At 45.9% G+C, this 20,319-nt stretch overlaps 1 protein-coding gene across 1 annotated transcript in view; it reads left to right on the plus strand.

The window, feature by feature from the left end:
* The window catches only part of LOC147733243 (lamin tail domain-containing protein 2-like), a 256,043-nt gene that overhangs the window by 164,006 nt on the left and 71,718 nt on the right, over nt 1-20,319 (plus strand). The window contains exons 5-6 of the mRNA XM_086957808.1: nt 4,659-4,845; nt 14,092-14,211. Of these exons, the coding sequence (XP_086813934.1) occupies nt 4,659-4,845; nt 14,092-14,211 (307 nt within the window). The remainder of the gene's footprint in view (nt 1-4,658; nt 4,846-14,091; nt 14,212-20,319) is intronic.

The following is a 20,319-nucleotide window of genomic DNA, read 5'->3' on the forward strand; positions in this document are numbered from 1 at the left end:
GTGCAGGCAGGGTCACCTTTCTGCACATAAACAATCAATGGCAATTTGCTGTTTCTATGTGTGCTGCACAATGCAACACGCATGGAAACAGCAAAAAACGAGGACACATAAAACATTTCTCCTCGTTTCACCTGTTTAAGACCACGTTTTCCCTGGTCTTCATTTTGCCGCTGCCTCCTATATATGCCGTCCTAAATAGGTGGCGGCGTCAAAATCAATGGGTGTTGCGGTGGAATGCCCACCACAACACCCATTGCCCTTCCCTTTCACGCTAAGTACAGCGTGAAAGGGTGCCTTATTTACAAGGCAGGGTTAAACCTCATTAATTGGCTTAAAGCTGCCTTGTAAATAAGGCGAAGCCTCTATCTCCACCACAAAGTCAGCCCAGCCCACGTGTTAAAAGAATCTGTGTCATGCCAAGCATTTCAGGTTCCCCATCCCCATAGCCCCATGTGTACTTACTTGCTTAGGTCAGTGAAGTATGTAAAAGAATCTGCCCCAGAGAACTGCATATGCAGCGTTCAGCTCTTCAGAAGCCATAAGAATTCGAGAATTATACAACGTGCCAATGAAAATACGACAGTTCTAGACCATGCAGATTGCACAACGAGAGTAGGCTGCAGGGCATAATTTGTGGCCAGGCCCTTCATCACTGCTGCCACCAACTAACCAGCTGCAGTTGGCCTACACCAGCTGGGCACAGTTTTGGCTGCGCACAGCAGGGGTGGGCCGCAGGGCCAGGCCTGTTTCTTGGCCTGCGCCCAAATTGCTGCGGGTCTCCATCCCCAGCTGTGGTTTTATGCAGCAGGCTTTGGATAAGCACAGGACCTTTAAGTCTCTCTCTCTCTCTGTAATTTTTTGGTCTATATCTCTCTGCCTTACATGCCCTCTTAACCCTTTGTGAAATGAAGCCTACAAATCCGCTACTTAAAATGGTGGGCCACGCGTTATTTTCTGGTTCAGTTACTCAATATTTCTATGCATCTTGGTTCCCACAGCTCTCCCTGGGTTGAGACACCTTTGAGGGTGACACCCCATGGCTATAGAAATTCTCTATGGAATAAGCTTGCAATTCTCATGATGGTGGAAAAAAATGTTTAAGGCTCTTGTCCAACCAATAACATTTTCGAAAATATTCACAATGCGATTGGCTGAAGTCTCAAGTCGTGACTTGTTATTGTAAATAACAGGGATATACAAACGTGTTAACCCTTTAAAGACTGCTCAACAACTTTTTTATACACTAATATGCCAAAAACGACTGAACAGATTTTCACCAAACCAAAAAAGTAGCCTTTCTGAGTAATGTTCTAATTTCATGCCAAACCTGGGGGTAAAAGTGTTCAGTGTTTCGGCTGCAAGTGTGAGCGAAATTTCCTATGGGACCTAACATGTGAAACCACAGAAAACACATACTTTTCCAACTAGATAGATAGATATAAAGGTTAAGCTGATGTTATAGCTTGGTTTGGTAATAGGATCTTACCTTATGTTAAAAAAAAACCTTAGAGGTTTACTAAAAAAAGCAAGGGGCATATTACCAAGCAAAAGCGATAATTATCGCTATTGCTTGGTTAGAGACAAAAATTTACCGCTGAGCTGCGGCGATTTTTATCGCAGACAAACCTTGGTATTACCAAGGTTTATCGCAAATGCGATAAAAATCGGCCGCAATGCATGAATATCGCTGAAAATTCAGCGATATTCATGCATTACCGAGCTAATGCTCTTAGCCATGTTATCCACCTCCCATTGGATAACATGGCTAAGAACTGCTCAGGGCAGGTGTTAGCTTTTGGAGATATTCGCGCTTAGCGCGAATATCTTCAAAAGTTGGTAATAGGAGATAGCGATGTTAGCGACTGTTTCCAGTCGCTAACATCTTGGCACGCCCACTTTGCATGTCATTAGTGATAAATATCACTGACATGCAAAGTGGGGCCCAAGATAGTCGCTATCTCCTACTAGCTGTCGCTAACTGGTGTTAGCGACAGCTAGGTAATAGGGAGATAATTTTATCTCCGCTTTCTTGGCTTTTAAAGCCAAAAAAGCGGAGATAAACCCCCTTGATAATATGCCCCCAAAAGTCCAAGTGACGTTAAAGTTAAGTGTTGAAGTAACAGAAAAATCCCCATTTATAGTTTACTGAGCTAACTAAAACTTACTCCCCTGCATGTACTGTTTATGACCTCGTATACATCACCTTTGACATGTTACATAACATCACTGATGACATCTTAAGTGACATTAATGACATCACTGATGGCCTCAGGACTGCCAATCCCCCACGTTTTACATATATAATTTTTTTGACCTCCAGTCAGGCCTTGTGCCGGACCACCTTTAGGCAGACAACGCCCACCGCCCCCACACTGTGCATGGCCTTCAGCCCTGCACACATGGGGGTTGGCTGCCTCTGGACCGACCCTCTATGAATGCAAATCCCCCTGCAGATCCACATCACACATTGTACACTTTTTTTTGTTTTTTGTGGTACCATGGGCATCCGACTCCTGCTATGCACAGCCTTCGGCCATGCGCAGCAGTGTGTTGACAGCAGGACCTAGCAAGTGACCAGGCCCTGCGCCCAACCCCCCAATGGAGGCCAATCCCTCCATCGACTCTGACACCACATTTTACATATTTATTTATCTTTTATTTTTGTGCGGTACCTCGGTACTCCTGCAATGCCACTGCTCGAGCTTCACCTCCATGGTACTGCAGAATCGTGCATGTTTCACCCAATGAAGCTTGCAGAGTCCTGCGGTACCATGAAGGTGAAGCCAGAGCGGCGATAAAGCAAGTGTACCCTGGTACCTCATGAAGGGCCATGCTGTGTGTCCTGTGTGAGGACATTGGTACCAACAACACTATTTTTTGAAAATCTTTGTTCCATGGCGTTAGTCTTACGGGAACCTTCCCCCCTCACCTCACACAAGTGTTAGCAGGTAAGGGTGTCCCTGCCCTATTACCCTTTTTTTAACTTCAGTTCTGTAATGGCAGCTGCAGCATTTCTCTCGAAGTTGCGGCCAGCACACCAGATCTCGTGGTACTGCAAGACGGAAGCAGTCCTGCTGTACCAAAAAGTCCAACGGGAGAAAAAGATCCCTGGACCAATCAGAGCCCCTTATTTTTTTCTTTTTCATGATACTGTCACATACTCTACTGCATAATTTGCAGATTTTAACAAAAATGTTTTTAGAATTCATGGTCTGTTGGGAACAGACTAGCCAAATACGTACTGATTTTAAAAAAAAATAGTGAAATCTTTCCTGTTTGACCTACATCTACCCTAATGCCATTTATCTCTTCTAACTGTCGCTGCCTCTTCACCTTAAGTACTTCCCTCCTTCCCAACTCGTCTTTCTATTCCGTCTCCCAGACTCTTTCTTCCCATGCTGTTCTTTATCATCTCCTCACCCATCTCCAAACATACCTTCCCTTAACTAAGTTCCTCTCCTCTTGACTTCCCTGGCATTCAGTGACCTTTCTAAGGTCAGCTCTCAGGGACTTACCTTTTCCTTCTTTATCCACTCTCTTCTAAACACATCTCAATCTCCTCAACCCTTTCTCCCTCTGATTTCTCCTTTTATGCTCACTTGGCTGGGATGTTGGTCTCTTTTAGTAACCAACCATCCACATATGTAATTCTTGCTGTAATGCTTCTCTTCTTTTCCCACGTTCTATGTAATGTTACACTTCTTTGACTTCACCTTATGGTTTGTAAAGTGAACTGATGTGCTCAGGTTTGTGTGCGCTTTCTAAGAATGCACAAATAATCACATACATGAGGCGAGGGCTATTGAACCCGGTCTTATCTGAACTGATCTATAGAAATGAGTAAATGACTCCAGGAGCATGGTTGTAGGGTTGCCACGACTGTGCGATTCTTCCGTCAAAAGCTCCTCCCCTCTGGAGGAATTGGTGATGGTTGTCTGTGCAAGTGGTGGGCACCTGAGACCTACTGGGCATTGCAGCTACAGTAGAAAACTGTTGCAGGTGTGCCAATCAGTGTGTGGCCTCTTTTGAAATATGACACAATCCCCTCTCCCTTCTCGAGGAGATTCTGATGGCTGTCTGAGCCACAGGTGTGCACATGTATGTCAATATTTGACCATAAATATCCTATGAATATGGAATATTCATCCCCAGAAAGACGTCTCCTTTCTGGCCTGCGTCGTACAAAAGATACCCGTTTTGAGGGATATTCAACACTGGCCTTAGGGAGGAGTAAAGGACCATTACGTACCTGAAACTGACTCTTAGGAACAGCTGTCAATATGCATACACGTAAACCGATCGAATGTTTTAGTCCCACTTTCCAGAGAAGCACTAGGATAGTAAATTTTCTGGAGAGAGGACATTTTTTGGGAGGCTTGTGGCTGGCTGGAATGGACAAGGGACTATGGAGACAACTTAGAAAGAAGACTGTCTAGCCTCCTACTTAAAGATGTCAGGCAAGAAAAGAACGGAGACTCGGGCTCTCTGAGCTAGTGACACCATTGTATGACCAAATACATAGCATGGTACCTCAAAAATGTTATCAATGTACTGCATCTAATCGCATAATCATAACTAAATTACTTCGAATACTCTTGCTGCTATTTATTTTATGTGCTTTCATCAATGTATCTCCCTCCTTTCACACTCTGTTCCAGACCCACTGGATTCCTGAAGATTTCAGAAGTGAATCCTTCAGGGAGATACATTCGGATCTTCAACTCCTCGCGTGCGGAGACGGCTGACCTGAGTGGCTGTGTCATCCAGCAGTGGATTGGAGGACACCCAGTGGCTCTCTTTCGCTTTCCACTGAATACAGGGTTACCGCCTCAGCAGTGTATTACGGTATGAAGAATAGGATCAAATGCATTTAATATAACTATATTTGCAGTGAGATTGAAGACTGCACCACCTCTGTCCATGCTTCTCTTGCTCATAGAAGAAACTTCATCCCTCTTTCTCGTCGACTTCCTTGACATTTGAGGTGTCCCATCAAACTCTGCCAAATGTCACACAGTGAGGGTTAGACCTACACATTTTAAGGATGTTTCTTGTAAGTCAGTTGAGCTCAAAGCAGCGCATAACAGAGCGGTCTTTAAATTGGAATCTCCCAAGTCTGGGTGCACTACAGGGGATCATGAGGTCTTTTAACACCAGCAGGGCTCGCACGGTGCAGTAGAGCAGTGGTCTTCTGTGAGCCAGGCAAGCACTGTTTACACTGTCCCCGTGCTGCCAGGATGGGATGAAGAAGCACCTCAGTTCCGCCCAGGGGGCAGATTTACAAGCCCCTTGCGCCACTTTTGCGTCACTTTAAACATGGGAAAAGTGACGCAATGCGTCACTTTTCAAAAGGGCCGCAAATGTGGCGCAAGAAGCTGTTGCGCCACTTTAGCATCATTTTTAACACGGGAAAAGTGACGCAAAAATGGCGCAAAGGGCTTGTAAATCTTCCCTGAGGTCTTTGGTGAGCTACACATTGTGAGAAGGGCTGTCGGTGCTTGGACCGGTGGCACCGAGCTGAGAACAGATGTGAGAATGCTGGGAGCATTGAACAGGTAGCCGTATGCCTAAGAAGGGTGAGGATTTCTTCTCCCAGGAGCTCACTGATATTTAACCACAAGGGCCCACTTTGGGACAGAGCGCGACGCTCAGAAGCACGTGCCTCTTCCCGTTAAAATGCACGGCATGCGGGGAAATGGGTGACAATAATGGATATTGACATATATCAGAGTTTAACACGTAACAATTTACAAAGACTAAAATAAATCTTTTTTAAAATTGCACGGCATGATGCATGTCACCAATGCACCGGGCTTAAATGTGGGCGAAATTGCGTCTTTTCCCACCTGAAATATGCACCACTTTCAAGAAACGCGGGTGTATTACGTGAAATACGCGTGGGCTGTTGTCTGCATGAAAGCTGTGCCTGAGCCGTGCCCTTACATGCAAACCTTAACATTTGAGGTGTCCCATCAAGCTCTGCCAAATGTCATTCTTCATATTTCAGGCCGGACACCAGCTCCACATATCTCCCACACGGCGGCTACAACACACAACCAGGTTCATAGTTTGTGTAAGACATTTTCTGCTGGAGGAAGAATAAAGAAAAAAAAACAAGTGAAATGTGCAAGTTCAGTCATCCCGATTTCTGCTTGCACCACAACAGGCCTGGGAGGAACTCCTTGTGTATGCTGTGCAGGGCAGGCACCCCTTGGTCAGAATCCTCTGGAGCAGCACTTGCAATGCCTTGTTATGCACAACAACTACCCATCAGTCAGCTGCCCTTTAAACTGCACACACTCACCTATCCTAGCATCCCACAAGGAGTCACCCTCTGCAACCGAGGTACAGACAAGACGGGAGTCTTGCGCTTGTTCACTGTGAAACACCCCTGTTCGTTTCCAGTGACTCCATGCAAACAGTAGATTGTCCCAATCTAAAGCCAGGCTCGTTTTAATGATGTGTTTGCCAGGCAGTGACAGACATCTCTCCAAAATGGGCAACAATCACAAAAGCATTTTGACCTGTGTTAGAGAGGACAACAAGCATTATGGTGGGTGGTTTCCCCACATTCTACTCAGATCCTTAGGGTTATTGTCTGTGAGGTGGTCAGTTGGCTAAATTATCGGCTGTGGAATTGGGATCCCCCTAAGGCTAAGCGTATCTTCCCCACTCATTTGTGAACCTGGACCATTTACATGATCCCCTTCTTTCCCAGTTTCCTTGGTTGGGAGAGCCTAGACAGAGAGAGATTGTACAACATTCTTCAAATGTTTATCTTCTTGTTTCCTTGTGTTGCACATGTGTGCTCAGTCTCTGCTTTCTCATTAACTCTTTGTCCATTTGGGAGAGGGGCAGGAGGAGGGAACTAGCCGCCATCATGGAAAGGGACGAAAGTCTGTTGTTTGTGTGAAATAATTTTATCTTCCCAAGTGTATTTATCGGGGTATTCAGTCCTGGGATGCTGAACACCTCGCTTGGGTAAGGACTATGACGAGGAGAGTGTGGACTCAGAGTGATGAAGACTACTGGTAAATAATGATTTCAATCCCTCTGTCTAAAAAGGCTCCCCACCGATGTCTCTTGTGCCTTCGTGGACTGAGTCCTGTGGTCATTATTTTCAGGTGACTAGAAGACCACAGGCAGATATGCACGCATACACACACCAATTATCAAGCAGTTTCTGACCCTTCCTTACTGGCCTGCTAGTAGCGCAGACTAAATGGGCAAAGTGCTGGTCTCCACAGAGGCCATTTCACCTTTCACAGGTGAGACTGCCCCCCTTTCCAGCTGTGGTCTGCTCAGAAAAGCATTAAGTAAAGATACTGTTCACAAGTTGGTGCTCTGGGCAATTGTCATCTTTGTGAGACCCATTAAACCTCCTTTCCTGAGCACAAGGGGCCTCATTTATGAGAAATGACGCATCGCTGCGTGGAAGCAGCGATGCGTCACTTCTCAGTGCGCACTCCTTGCGACATTCCTGATGTGTCATATTTAATGTATGACGCATCATGTCGCAAGGAGTTACAGATCCGTCAGTATTTCTGACATATCTGTAAGCGCAAAAGTGACGCATTGCTGGAGTGTGTCACAAAAGTGACGCAACTCCAGCAATGCATCCTTTCACATGGGGCAAGCCCCATGTGAAAGGGCCTGCGTCAGTCTTACGCCTGCTGTGAGGCAGGCGCAAGATTTTGACGCAACGACGTCCTAAAAGTGACGCAGTGAAATCTCATAGATTTCACTCCGTCACTTATACGACCCTTCCTTGCGTCAATACGCCCCCCCTTGCATACATTATACCTGGCGCAGGTATAATGTGGCGCAGGGGTTTACAAAGTGACGCATCTACCTAGATACGTCACTTTCTAAATATGGCGCAACAAGGTGCATTTTTTACGCCACTGGTGCGTCACAAAAAGTGACGCACCGGCGGCATAAAAGTGACGCACAGCCTCATAAATGAGGCTCCAGAATTTTAAAGCTCCGCTAAACAGCACAATGTTAAGGAAGCAAACACACAGGGCTTGTCCAGAGGCAACTAACACAGCGGCTAAAGTTGTGGGGGCAAGCTTCTTTGTAAGGAGGTGAGTGTGATGAAACTTCATAGAACTGCCGGCAGGAAAGGTGCTCGAGGGATGGGTCTTAGTGGTCCTCATCCGCCCTTGCCTATTTTTCGTCGGTAAATGAATTCTGAAAGCATATGGCGCTCGGCAGTCGATGATAATGGCGGAGACCATATACAGGCAGGGTACAAAAGTAGGAAAGCATGTGACGCCTCGATTGGCCATGACTCCTGGTCCTCTATTAAATCCGGCTTCTGCAGTGCACAGTATCCACGGGAATCTGTTAACCAGTGGCCCCAGCAGCCCTTTATGCAGAGATTTACTCCCAGAAAAAATGGATTCAACGCCAGCGCTTGTACTGAACATTACAGCGGAGGGATTTGGTCCGTTTCTTTTACAGGTATAATGTTACTTTTGTTTCATGTGTTTCTGTAGTCAGTTAATAACACAGTGACGATGGACAGAGGCTGATTAGGGGCCCTCCTTTCAACGCGAACGGTCAGATGAATGCACTGACTGGGGCACTGGAGAGATTGCCATCAACATTAGGCTGAGTGGTCTCTGCACGTGCACCTGTTGTTCACTAGGTATCGCCTAGTGAGAGAGAGCGAGATTAGTGTTAGCGTCTCCTAGCAACCGGAGGCAAGGGTGAGGTGAGAGCCTGACTGGTGCACACTGGATGAGCATGATTGGCCAGGTGGGTGGTTGGGTGTACCTGAGCTGGGATGCTCTGTTGTGAGAGGGGCTGACACTGAGTATCTGAGGGACAGGGTAGATACTGAATCGGGTACGATGGAGGGTCCTTCTATGACCATGACAGAACCTGAGGGTTCCCAAAGAACACACACAAATCCGTCTAGAGTCCATCCCAGCTTTGCCCTTGTGCAGCCTGGGCCCCTGTCACTCAAATGAATGGAGTGTGCTGGACACAGGTGGCAATATAGCAGAGAACAGGCCAGGGCGGGAAAAGTGAATGCGTAAGCATGTGGCATGGCAGTATTAGGGCCACCAAGCTTTTTGCGGGTCTGGACACAGGACAGCACCCTACCTTGTCCAGGCTGCATGAACAGGACAGGACAGGTCCTCGCACAGCTGTTCTGGCCCCCATCAGGTATTTGCTACCCTCAATGTAGGCCACGATGTCCTGTATCCTCGTTTTCATGATGTTGTCACCTTCCCTCTGTATCCCTCTGTGCTGAAAAGACGTTGTCAGGACCAGGGGCAGGTTAACCCCAGTATTCTGTCAGGAGATTCGCTGGCTTCGAGACCCAGAGGTTAGGATCAAGGTACGTGACTGTAACGTTTCACTTGAGGAGGCCACTGGGACCTGGTGAGTGCAGCCCTCTGAATGTGCACCTGTTTGTGTATTATGCAGAATTATTCTGAATCTGGGTTATTCTAATCCTCCCGGGTGCATGCCTTAATCCCATCCCCCCCGCCCCCCCAGTTAGGTGCAGGACGTGTCCATTTCAGGACATACAGTGAGGTACGAACCCTGCATTACTATGTAGCAGGCAGGGCACGAGTCGGGGGCAGGGCACGTGGGTGGACGGCGTCCCCCCACTTCTTTCACAGGGTGGATGCCGTCCACCCTGCCAAGAAGTTGGGCCCCACCAAAAAAGATGCTGAATTTGTGTAATTTCTAAACACAGGACACATTCAGCAGCGCCTGCACGGTGTTGTCTGCTTTCGATCACAACAACGTGCAGTCGGGACGGGGCTCTTTTATTTCTGACTCCTGCTGGCCCTTAACAAAGGCTGAGTCTCAGGGGTCATCAGGCCTCCATTTCAGGACATACAGTGAGGTACGAACCCTGCATTACTATGCAGCAGGCAGGGCACGAGTCGGGGGCAGGGCACGTGGGTGGACGGCGTCCCCCCACTTCTTTCACAGGGTGGATGCCGTCCACCCTGCCAAGAAGTTGGGCCCCACCAAAAAAGATGCTGAATTTGTGTAATTTCTAAACACAGGACACATTCAGCAGCGCCTGCACGGTGTTGTCTGCTTTCGATCACAACAACGTGCAGTCGGGACGGGGCTCTATTATTTCTGACTCCTGCTGGCCCTTAACAAAGGCTGAGTCTCAGGGGTCATCAGGCCTCCATTTCAGGACATACAGTGAGGTACGAACCCTGCATTACTATGCAGCAGGCAGGGCACGAGTCGGGGGCAGGGCACGTGGGTGGACGGCGTCCCCCCACTTCTTTCACAGGGTGGATGCCGTCCACCCTGCCAAGAAGTTGGGCCCCACCAAAAAAGATGCTGAATTTGTGTAATTTCTAAACACCAGGACACATTCAGCAGCGCCTGCACGGTGTTGTCTGCTTTCGATCACAACAACGTGCAGTCGGGACGGGGCTCTATTATTTCTGACTCCTGCTGGCCCTTAACAAAGGCTGAGTCTCAGGGGTCATCAGGCCTCCTTTTGTTGGAGTTTCCTGGCTGGCAGCAGTCAAGAGCCGCACACCTCATGCAAATGCAGCAGAGGGGAAACAAAGGCTCAGCTTGTTAGCACTTCACACATACTTAAGAAAGGCAGCTCTTTGTTCAGGCTCTGTTTAGGAGATTTGAATGCACTGTTAGAACGTCAGATGTGTTGATCTTTCCCAGTATTTGCACAAAATAAATAGCATTTATATACGCTTACTACCCTTGAGGGGGCATTGTAAAAAATTAAATATCACTATTTCTTTTAAAGCACTATGGCTATAGAAAGCTTAACGCTGACAAAAGGTAACATTGTATTATGTTCAGCGTACAAAAGTGTGAATCTTCTGCCTAAATCAGGAGGGTTTGCAAGTATACTCGAAATGTGCTCAAATGTACTCATGATACACTTGCTAAACATATATGTGAGGGTTAATCTCTGATATCACTTCTTGTGATACCTGTTCTTGTGATGTCACGTGCTGTAATGACTCGTGCTGTAATGTCTTGTGCTGAAATGTCACGCGCTGTGACGCCACATGCTGCAATGCCACTTGCATACTGATTAACTAGATTAGTCCCCCACTTCTTTTTTAGGCCTCACCTATGCAGCGCGCATGCGCTGCTTATAAGGACCTTTAGCCGTCGCTCTTGCCATTTTCAAGCACAAACTTGTGCTTGTGGCGGCATCCACCTTACGGGAGCAAGCTGGGATGCGCCACAAGCATGAGTACACTGCTTGAAGATGAGCAGACTGCGCGCGCACGCATGCACCACTCCCTGGCGCTCTCTCTCTCCCTTCTCCCTTTCTCTCTCTCTCTTTCTCTCTGTCTCTCCAGCTCTCTTATTTCCATCGAATGAGAACATGTTATAAAGTCCAAATCTTGGCAGAAAATGCATGCTTCCAAGAGCGCAGAACACATGTCTGCCAACACCCTCAATCTCAACATCTGCAGATACTAATAGCGCTGGCTGGTAGTCCAAAACTTGGCGTGCCTTTTTTTTTACAGTTTTATGTATGTGCCTCTTGGTAGACATTTACGCAAACACATTTATGCTTTTCTTTTACACTCTCCTTTCTCCTCATTGTTTTCTTTCCATCCCTCTATACTCTCTTTTCTGTCTCTTGTCTCAAGCAGCGAAGACACCTACCTGAAAATTGTATTTTCGTTGTTGTGTATTTGTCATGATTGCATTTTTTGCGGCTTTCCACCTGCTTTGTGTGAAAGTAATTGCAAAAACAGCCTAAAGGCAGAAAAAGGTCATCTGGCAGTAGGCGCTACTGCAAGAATTAAAAGAAAATTTTTTAGCGCTCAATTCTGTTCTAGCACACTTCTCCTGTCACCCCTGCGGTAGAATGGATACAGACCAAGAAACAGATGCATGAGCTGGCTCACTTCACATGCTTCTCTATTACCCCCAACACACAACATGCTAACACGTACTCCCCATACACTACAAATCACTACAGTCACATTTTGAAACAGGAGGAGCAATTTTCAGGTGTGCACAAAACAAGTGGTGTGTTTCCACACAAGGGTCTGTGGACTATATAAGGGATTTTAAGAGAGCAAGCCTCACGGATCAGTTTAGCATAGCTACATGTTGCAGTGCCAGTCACAATAGTGCCTGTGGAATTTTGGGGTTCTTGCAGTCGGGCCACTGGAAATATGCCCAGCTGAGAAGTAACATTTCCTTAGTCAAGTCTTGACCAGATTATGTCAGAGACTGCTAAATATTTTCTCTCCTGAGTAAGGGAGGGCATGGGTTTGTCTAATTGTTAAAGGCAATGATAGAGCAGCAGCCTGGCAATGTCATCATATTTGGAGGGTGTTCTTTACCACTGTAACTCGCAAAGACACTGTGTCACGGCAGCATCACTCAGCACCAACACAGCATCACACAGCGCAACTGCAGCATCACTCAGCGCCACCTCAGCATCACTCAGCGCCCCCACAGCATCACTCAGCGCCACCACAGCATCACTCAGCGCCACCACAGTATCACTCAGCACAGCCTCAGCATCACTCAGGGCCACCACAGCATCACTCAGCGCCACAACAGCATTACTCAGCGCCACAACAGCATCACTCAGGGCCACCACTGCATCACTCAGGGCCACCACTGCATCACTCAGGGCTACCACTGCATCACTCAGGGCTACCACTGCATCACTCAGGGCTACCACTGCATCACTCAGCGCCACCACAGCATCACTCAGCGCAACATCACCACTCAGCGCAACATCACCACTCAGTGCCACAACAGCATCACTCAGCGCGACAACAGCATCACTCAACGCCACCACAGCATCACTCAGCACAAGCACTGCACCACTCAGGGCCACAACAGTATCACTTAGTGTCACCACAGCATCACTCAGCGTCACCACAGTATCACTCAGTGCCACAACAGCATCACTCGGCGTTACCACTGCATCACCACAGCATCACTCAGCGCTACCACAGCATCACTCAGCCTAACCACAGCATCACTCAGCACCACATCAGTATCACTCAGCACCACATCAGTATCACTCAGCACCACATCAGTATCACTCAGCACCACATCGGTATCACTCAGCATCGCCTTTGCACTATTACACCACCACATCATCATGTTATGTTATGTTATGTTAGGTGCCATTTATAAAGCGCACTGACGCCGAAGCTTCCTGCAAGACCTAAGTATCATTCAGCATCACTTCAACATAGTCTCCTCATCAGTCACCACCACCAGTACCACCTTAGCATCACTCAGCACCACTTCAGCCTGCTCTCGGAATCTGGCATATGTTGATTCTCCCCTAGCGTCTGTCCGCTGCTAGTGTTATAATACAGGTACTAGTTCCCAAACTTCACCCTCCAAATGTTTATGCCCCCTCAAAAAAGCTTTAACAAACAACCATTGGAATAGGCATAAACAAGTTGCCAGCATTGCAATAACAAAAGAAAAATTAGGAAATGTTTTATTGTAAATACTTTTTTTAATATTGTGGTGCAGTTGAACATAATGCCTTCTTGGTCATATATAAGGTAATAAAATTGCTCTGACACTTTTTTATTATCACTTTTCAGCATGCTGCACAGCGGCCACACATCTCTACAGCACAGCTTGAAGACATTGGCAAAGCCAATAGCTCTGGCTAAATACTTAAAAGGCCCCAAAGGCGAGACCTATTGGCTATGCCAATGTTTGTTTAGGACTTGTGCCCTGGTAGCAGGGAAGGTTGTTGCAGTTTCTGGACTCGCCATACCATGCTGAAGGCTTTGGGTGTGTGTGTGCTTTTATGTGCATGAGATGAGACACACCACAAATCCGCATGTCATCCGCTGCGCATGCGCAGAAGGGCCGCTGCCTCTGGCACAAACAGCGTGTGCCCCCGTGGGGCACCGCTGGGCCAGGAAGCAGCGCGCTAAAACCCTGTCAGCCTCATCATCTGATATGAGTCATGGGCTGACATCTTCAAGCAAGAGACGGTGTCTTACACAGGTAGGAAGGCAGGCAGCTATGTAAATAGGAGCCAGGAAGCGAGCCTGCCTGCCCTTGGCACCGTTGCCCTGCTGTATTTACATCCGTGTTTGTTTTGGATTTCAGATCTGGGCCTCGGCCGCCGACATCCCCTGTGAGTCATCCACCGAGCTGCACTGGAAGCAGCAACTGCACTTCCGGACCGGCCCAGAATGCACCACTCTGCTGACCAGGCCTGGCGGACAGGTGAGTGGCCAGAGGGGGCGTGGCTAGGAGCATTCACATGTCAGACTACAGAATAGAGGTGGACAGGTCAGCGATACCAAGGGGAGACACGATTCATGGGTTCGGCTTCGCTCTTAAGAACAAAAAAACAAGCCGAGCCAGCAAAATAGAGTCACAGAAAATCTTTAAAACATTTTTGGGGAAATCACAAAAAGACATAGGTGGGTCCAAATAATTTTACAAAGATGTAATATCTGCTTAAAACGAACAGTTTACAATAACGATGCATACTGGAATTTTGAATCCTCCCACTCTGTGTTAAAACAAAACTACAAGTCCCAGAATAAAAATCTCAGTTGGGTAAAAGCCATATGTCACATATGACATGGTTACACTTGGCTGCTTTTACTCAATAAGCATTGGCCCTTCTTCTTTGCAGGTCTGACTCTGCCATTGAAAATGTTCCGATTAAATGCCGCTGTTGAGGCTGCGGCTATCGGTTAAGTGCAGTAAACAAAAGGTTAATTGGCTGTAGGTCGTTCTGCCTACTGCCATAGGCCCACAAAGCCCCGTCCCTTTGTTAGCTGTCTCCTGCGGTGATAGGGCGGGATGAATCAGCTTGCGTCCACTCTGGATGCACCAGTCTCTTTGCACAACAGTGCTTAGGGCTCTGTGCTGAACCCAGCAATTAGTGAACCCCTCCCTTCGTTCACTCTTCATCAGGGACATTAAACCTGTCAAGACCATAAACGGGTTTAGCCCCAGGAGGCAATTCTGCTTGATGCCACAACAGCCTGGTTTGTTTACGACCCCCTCCCCAGCAGGGATCTGCAGCAGGTCATAAGTTTGAATCTGCCAATGCAGTTTATTTATCTTAGGAAATTAAACGGGGCACTCGGGGGCACACGTGCACATAACAAGCAGCAACAAAGCCAATAGGTCTCACCTTTGGGACTTGTTGGCTTGGTCAATGCGTTTTGTTCTTGCTATACAGCACCAACAAAAATGCCGATGCAGTGCAGCATGAACAAAAGGGGGGAAAAAGGTGGCCACGTCATTTTGTAGGTGCGTTCATGCTTGCTTCATGACGTACGCGTGTGACGTGGGTGCCATTTTTTTTTAATTTACCGACCCGAGATGGATTGGTAAATTAAAAATATGAACATGTAGTAGCACAAAAGTGCTTTTATTTATAAAGCAGAATAGTCATAAGTCATTTCCTGTCTAGCCCTTCAAAAAGAAAAACAAAGCTCTAATAAAACAATAGCTCTGCCTGGTGTTTGGGTTGGGAGATGGAACAGAGTACCTCATAGTATTGGGTGGGGGAAGAAGGAAAAAGAAGCACAAGACAAGGGAACAACAACAAGGAAAGCGGGGAAAGGGCACATGAGGGAGAGAACAACCCAGTGGCGAATGGAGAAGCACACAAGCAAGAGCCATGTGGGGAGAGAAACACATAGGCGAGAGAGTACAGTGTGGGGCGAATAGAAACAGACAAGAGAGAGCAACATGAAGTGTGGGGGTAGGAGAGAAGCACACGAGGGATACAGCTGGAAAATACAACAGTCTTGTGGAGCATTTAAGGAAAAGGAAAAAATGTTCTGTAGATGTGAAGAGTGGAAGGACACAAGTAAAAAGTCTAGGCGTCCAAAGAAGGACAAGCAAAGGATGGACAATTAGAAACAAATCAAATTGCCTATAAAGCCTACTAAAGGTAAGAAATGGGCAGTCGTTAAGCCCACTGTAAGTTCTTGGTAAGCTGAAATTAGATCTTTCAACCAGACAGGTTGCTATTCATATTTAGAGTGTGATTACTTGACTATTCTTGAAGTGCATTTTGGTCTGTATGAAACTTTTTCCCTAAACAGACACTGGCAGCAGCTGTGGCAGGTAGCAAACACATATTTGAATGCTATTAGTTTGCTTTGTCAAATGCGAGGAACGTCTCATAAGCAGGCTATCAGTCATTTAATTATGAAATTAACTTGGGTACTAAAGTTTTACAGGTCACATCTAACTCTCCAAAAAACATCACACTGATTTGTTGGACCTGCCTTTATGTATTTAACTTCATGCACTCTCCTATTTAGGGAAAATGAAAACCACAAGACGCAAATCCTGTTGGCACGAAATGTCCTTCTGAAAATGTCTTTATTGATGAAGGGCATTATTTAAAAAGGTACATTAAAGGGATGGGATTTGTCTTTCCTTAGGGGCTTGTTCCTGGGAACTGCACACATTGTTTGCAGTGTGAATTACTTAAATCCCAGCTGAGGGCAATAACTTGGATCCAAAACCCAGACAGCCTTACTATCCTCCTGTAGCCGGTAATGAAGGATGAATGCAGAAGATGCAGCCCACCAGGCAGGCCTGCAAATATCAGAAATAGAACCCCCCTGGTCCTCCATCAAAGAGACAGACCCTTTGAAGACTTCCCCTAGGTGTAATAAGGAGAATCAGAACCCACAGATGCGTTTGTTGAAACAATTATCGACCTAATACATCTGCTTAGAGAAAGCACAATAATCTTTTGGCCCAGCCGGGGGGAGGCAAACTTATAGAAAAGAGGATCACAGCTATGAAAGTCAGCTGTCCTAGCCAGGTAAATAGAGACGATCTTGTGAGAAACTAGAGTGCGAAGAGCATGCTCCTATTATAAAAAGGATTAGTAGGTAAGAATGAACAGAAATCTTTTCCTGTAATTCTTGTCTAGAGGTTGATCTTTCAAATGAATCAGGGACCCAGCCTCAATAATACTTTGCCAGAAACATCCTGAGATCAGGAGGTACCCACAGCAAACATCCACATTCATCCAACCTTTTAGCATAGATAACAGCAGCGAGGAAGAGAATCTTGTGGGAAATACATTTAGAAAAACCACCCAATGGTCCTATAAGCCTTGCAGCTCTTTAAATGACAATTGAAAGCAAAGAGTCGAAACAGTTGTATCTTTGGAAATGCATCCTGGGGAAAGTGTAAAACCAAGGCTTCTTCACAATTCCAAGCCGTAACTCTCAGGACCTAGCCCAGTGCCTAAAAGTATAATGGTGGTCATAAGCTTTTAGGGTTGAATCTCTGCAAGATCTTTAAACTATGGAACTCTGAACTAGAAAAGCTAGATGTTGAAGTTCTAACCTCTCAAAAGCCAAGCTGTCAAACTTCAGCTTCTAGAGAGTCGCATGTGGATGAGGAGGAGCCCTCAGTGGAGATGAAAATACAAGGAGAATCCATTTGCATTCCACCAATAGTTGTCAAGGTAGCAGAAACTGAAACATCCTTGGCCAAAAAGGAGAGATCGCCAACTCCAAGCCTTTGAGAGATCTAGAGCTGAAGTCTTGGTATCATGTGGATTAGCAAGGCTGCCTGTGAGCCACTAAAACAATGGTGGTCCTTTCCCCCCAAATAAAGAAATGGTAATTTGCCAGTTCTGATGCAGGCAGATGATTTATTCTCACCCCCATCACTCTTCAGCAGAGATATGATCAGTTACCGTATTTTCCGGCGTATAAGACGACTTTTGAACCCCTGAAAATGTTTTTGAAAGTCGGGGGTCGTCTTATACGCCGGATACAAAATTAGACCCTTTGTTTTCATGGATTTTTCGACAGCGCTTGCGACCCAGCGGGAGCGTGGGGGGGCTCTAAACTGCCGTCCGACACAAACGGGTAAAGTCCGCGCTATATAAAATCGCATGCCTGCAGCCAGGGATACCGAGCAGCTTTGCACCATTTCCCGCCCACGCTTGCGACCCAGCGGGAGCGTGGGGGGGCTCTAAACTGCCGTCCGACACAAACGGGTAAAGTCCGCGCTATATAAAATCGCATGCCTGCAGCCAGGGATACCGAGCAGCTTCCACCGTGGAGACACAAACGGGTAAAGTCCGCGCTATATAAAATCGCATGCCTGCAGCCAGGGATACCGAGCAGCTTCCACCGTGGAGACACAAACGGGTAAAGTCCGCGCTATATAAAATCGCATGCCTGCAGCCAGGGATACCGAGCAGCTTCCACCGTGGAGACACAAACGGGTAAAGTCCGCGCTATATAAAATCGCATGCCTGCAGCCAGGGATACCGAGCAGCTTCCACCGTGGAGCGGAACGTTTATTACATAAACCCAACGTTAAGTTACATGGATCAAGTGCCTAGACTGACCTGCACACGCGCCTCCACATCCCCAGGCAGATGGATGAGGCAGCAGGAGGTCCTGAAATATAACAGGCAGCTCTGAAGATGGCGGCCCCCACTGTGTTCCACATGTGCTGATCTCTCTCTCCTTCCAGAAATCTCATGCTCGTCGGAAGGAGGGGAGTGTCAGTACCACGTGATCTCCTCAGTCCATGGAGATAGAAAGTTGGACTGCGCTGGAAGTGGGGGTCGTCTTATACGGCGAGTATAGCATGAAACCTAAAGTTTATCAAGCAAAGTGGGGGGTCGTCTTATACGCCGGGTCGTCTTATACGCCGGAAAATACGGTATCTAATTATGCCATGGAAACCATCCAATAATTAACATCACCAAAAATTAGATGGTGATCTTTTTGAATGGTCAGGCAAAGGCCACATTTAGGTGGCTTGTATGTGAGTTACCACTGGAGTCCGATAATGAATACAAATATTTGGGGTAGATTTAATCCAGTAATTTATCTTGGACAGCTTAATTCCAGAAACAAACTGGATAATTAACATCCTTTGGAAAATGTATGCTGGATGCATGCCTCTGTGGGACATTTAAACACCTAGGCACTATGAAAGATCTATGAAGTAAACGTAACCCCCAGCAGCGGCCTATATAAACAAAGGGGGGTGGGTGTGGTCGGACAGCTGGGGGCATTGAATATAAAATAATAATAATAAAACTTACATTTTGCCGCCTGGCGCTCCAACGTCGCGTCTCCGCGAATCACTGACAGAATTTCGACTACAGAAATATCGACCTACAAGAATATCGAGTCAACAATATCGAGGGCAAAAATATCGACATCCTATCTACAACATGGTAAGTACAAAAATATCGAAAAAAATATATCGATGTCAAAAATATCGATGCTAAAAATATCGTTTTTTTTTTTAATATATAAATGTAAAATTAAGTCTATAAGACTAATAAATAAAAAAAACATATTTAAAAGTATCTAATAATGTTTAAAAGTAATAAATAATACATATATATTAAGAATACATTAATTAAATATATACAGTAAATATGTAATATATATGCACTGAACAATAAGTATTAATAATTATTTTACGAATTTATAAATTAATGAAATATATTCTAATTTACTAACACATTTACAAACATAAAAGAGTAACATAAATAAAATGTAAGTAATATAAAAAATAAAATAAACATTTGATATTTTAACAATTAATTAAATAAAACGTTGGATAGCGTAAGGGTAAAAATTTCTATTCCTACTCCAGAGAGTGCAACAGTAGGGAAAACTGACCGTGAACTCAAAAAACACCCCTTTACCCAAGAACTGAAACTGACCCTGAACCCTAAGAATACCCCTTTACCCAAAAACTGAAAACTGACCCTGAACCCAAAAAATACCCCTTTACCCAAAAACTGAAAACTGACCCTGAACCCAAAAAATACCCCTTTACCCAAGAACTGAAAACTGACCCTGAACCCTAAAAATAACCCTTTACCCAAAAACTGAAAACTGACCCTAAACCCTCAAAATACCCCTTTACCCAAAAACTGAAAACTGACCCTGAACCCTAAAAATACCCCTTTACCCAAGAACTGAAAACTGACCCAGAACCCTAAAAATACCCCTTAACCCAAAAACTGAAAACTGACCCTGAACCCAAAAAATACCCCTTTACCCAAAAACTGAAAACTGACCCTGAACCCAAAAAATACCCCTTTACCCAAGAACTGAAAACTGACCCTCAACCCAAATAATACCCCTTTACCCAAGAACTGAAAACTGACACTGAACCCTAAAAATACCCCTTTACCCAAAAACTGAAAACTGACCCTGAACCCTAAAAATAACCCTTTACCCAAAAACTGAAAACTGACCCTAAACCCTCAAAATACCCCTTTACCCAAAAACTGAAAACTGACCCTGAACACTAAAAATAGCCCTTTACCCAAAAACCCAAAACTGACCCTAA

The sequence above is a fragment of the Lissotriton vulgaris genome, chromosome 2_1 (genome assembly GCF_964263255.1).
Source record: "Lissotriton vulgaris chromosome 2_1, aLisVul1.2, whole genome shotgun sequence".
In the NCBI taxonomy this organism is placed as follows: Eukaryota; Metazoa; Chordata; class Amphibia; order Caudata; family Salamandridae; genus Lissotriton; species Lissotriton vulgaris.